The sequence below is a fragment of the Ranitomeya variabilis genome, chromosome 5, assembly GCF_051348905.1.
Source record: "Ranitomeya variabilis isolate aRanVar5 chromosome 5, aRanVar5.hap1, whole genome shotgun sequence".
In the NCBI taxonomy this organism is placed as follows: domain Eukaryota; kingdom Metazoa; phylum Chordata; class Amphibia; order Anura; family Dendrobatidae; genus Ranitomeya; species Ranitomeya variabilis.
Window position 1 is genome coordinate 17,817,611 of NC_135236.1, and position 2,241 is coordinate 17,819,851.

A 2,241-nucleotide genomic window follows, 5' to 3' on the forward strand; every position below is an offset into this window, starting at 1 on the left:
ACATACTTGAGGAATACCTGGAGTTTCAAAATTCTAACTAAAGTAATTTTGCAGATAATAGCAAAAATGTAAGCATGGGGGCCTAAAAGGCCCCCAATATGCATTCTAGGGTTAAGCAAATAGAATGAGGATTCTGTGTGGTTTCAAAGATATTAGAGATGAGATTATGTCAGTTGATCAGGATCTGGTGGAGGTAGTTAACTGCCCCCAATGGAAAGTAACCAAGAAAAATTATGTTTAAAAGCAATATTGTGCTCCGAGGTTGGTTATTCACCATTTGGCGTAGCTTTATCTCGGAGTGCTTACTCACTTGATTATGTTTTTGTGATACAAATTTGACATGTCTCCTTTAATCATAACATCATGGACCTTTTCCTATATTAATGTTGCCATCCTGGGCCATATCCTGTATGAAATGTTCCCCATCCTGGGCTGTAGCCTGGGAGAAATGTGTCCCAAGGTTGAGAAGGAAAACAATTATTCATTTATTGTTATGGTATAATTTGATTTGCACAAGCAGAACATTTGGATCAGTGGCCTGTGAGCTTTCTTCTATACCTGTGACCTCGGATGATCCAGTCACTTACCTTTTACAATACAAGCAAATCCCTTCCTCACTCATTTATACTAGACAATATTTAGTTTATGAAGAGCTGCTTTAAAGTCCTTGTTCCTCATAGTGTATATAATGGGATTGAGCAGTGGGGTCAGCACAGTATAATTCAGAGACAAGATCTTGCTCAGGGTCAGGGATTGTCCTCTTCTTGGAAACAGATAAACAGTGATTAGTGTCCCATAAAACATGAAGACCACAATGAGGTGGGAGCTGCAGGTGGAGAAGGCTTTATGTCTACCGGTGTTTGATGGGATCTTCAGAATAGTCATGACAATACACACATAGGATATAACAATTACTATAAAAGGGAAAAATCCATTTACAACACCAATGATAAGAATCTGTATATGGATCAAGGATGTATCAGAGCAAGAGAGCTGTAATATAGGTTCTAAGTCACAGAAGAAATGGTCAATCATATGTGGTCCACAGTAATACATAAAAAACAAAGGAATTATATCAAGTAATGCTATAACAAAAACAAAGAACCAAATTATACTGACAGACAACACACAAAACATGTGATTCATGATGGCGTTATACCGGAGGGGGCTACAAATGGCCAGATATCGGTCATAAGACATCAGTGACAGAAGAAGACATTCCGAAGTCTCTGAGAAAACAAAGAAGGAAAGCTGGAGGATACATCCGAGGAGAGTCACCGAGCTTCCCCCATACAGTACAGTGAGAAGAAGGGTGGGCACAATGTCTGTGGTCAGCAGGATGTCACACAAGGAGAGCTGAGCAATGAAGAAGTACATGGGGGACTGGAGGGGTTTACTCAGTAGAAATAGAGCAATGATCAGAAAATTCCCCGAAATGGTTGCACAGTAAATGACAACTAAGAGTGAGAAGAATGGGATTTTGAAATTTTGAAGATTTAAGAATCCTAAAAGAATAATCGATGTAACATTATTTGAATGTCTGCTCTATAAGAAAAATAGCAATAGTGAAAATAGTTATCATGGAAATCCTCATGAAAAAAGCATAGAAAAATGTGAAAATTATCATAACACAAATTAATTGCCGCAAAGTTTCCTTATATTATTTTTACATAATTATATCAGACTCATTATTTTTTCTCCTATCTTACAATAAAGGCAAAATCTGCTAAACTCCATCAATCTTTTATTAGGATTGTGACTTAAGTCTTTATTTTTTGTTTTAAGGTTATTATTTTCACTTTTTATGTTGGCAAAATGATAATAGAGTACATCACAATGAGGATAGGAAAAGGTCATGTAAAAGAAAATAAGTATAAGCTTCAACTTATTAAAGAGCTAAAAAAAATAATCTTAGCTTTCAATCTAATGTTAAAACCAATCTTACGTGAGCTTCTTCTACGTTGTCCATGTGAGCGTCCATTTCATATAATATTTAGATACTCTGATTGTAGAATTGGGAAGAAACTACACGAATGCATGAATATAGCTAGAAACAGGTTCAGGCAGTATACCTGTCATTATTTTATTGTATCCAGAACTACAGTCATTTTCCAGCCACATTTATAGATTGTCTTGTACCTGCTGAGCCCAGAGAGAGCCCATAACTGTCCCCTGAGCTTCTGCACAATACTTCTCTACTGAGACCTAATCAGTCGGAATTATGCTTATATCATATGTGGA

At 36.6% G+C, this 2,241-nt stretch overlaps 1 protein-coding gene across 1 annotated transcript; it reads right to left on the reverse strand.

The window, feature by feature from the left end:
* Positions 1-627: 627 nt before the first annotated feature.
* LOC143774657 (olfactory receptor 5V1-like) lies at positions 628-1,981 on the reverse strand. Its single transcript, XM_077262408.1, has 2 exons — positions 1,946-1,981; positions 628-1,545 (listed from the first exon to the last, which is right to left on the reverse strand). Exons 1-2 carry the CDS (start codon positions 1,979-1,981, stop codon positions 628-630), a joined length of 954 nt encoding a protein of 317 aa, XP_077118523.1.
* Positions 1,982-2,241: the final 260 nt, after the last annotated feature.

Coding starts and splice junctions, on each gene's coding strand:
- LOC143774657 (XM_077262408.1), bottom strand. CDS start 1,981: ATGGACGCTCACATGGACAACGTAGAAGAAGCTCAC. Junction 1,546..1,945: donor ACAACGTAGAAGAAGCTCAC/GTAAGATTGGTT, acceptor TTTTTCTTATAG/AGCAGACATTCAAATAATGT.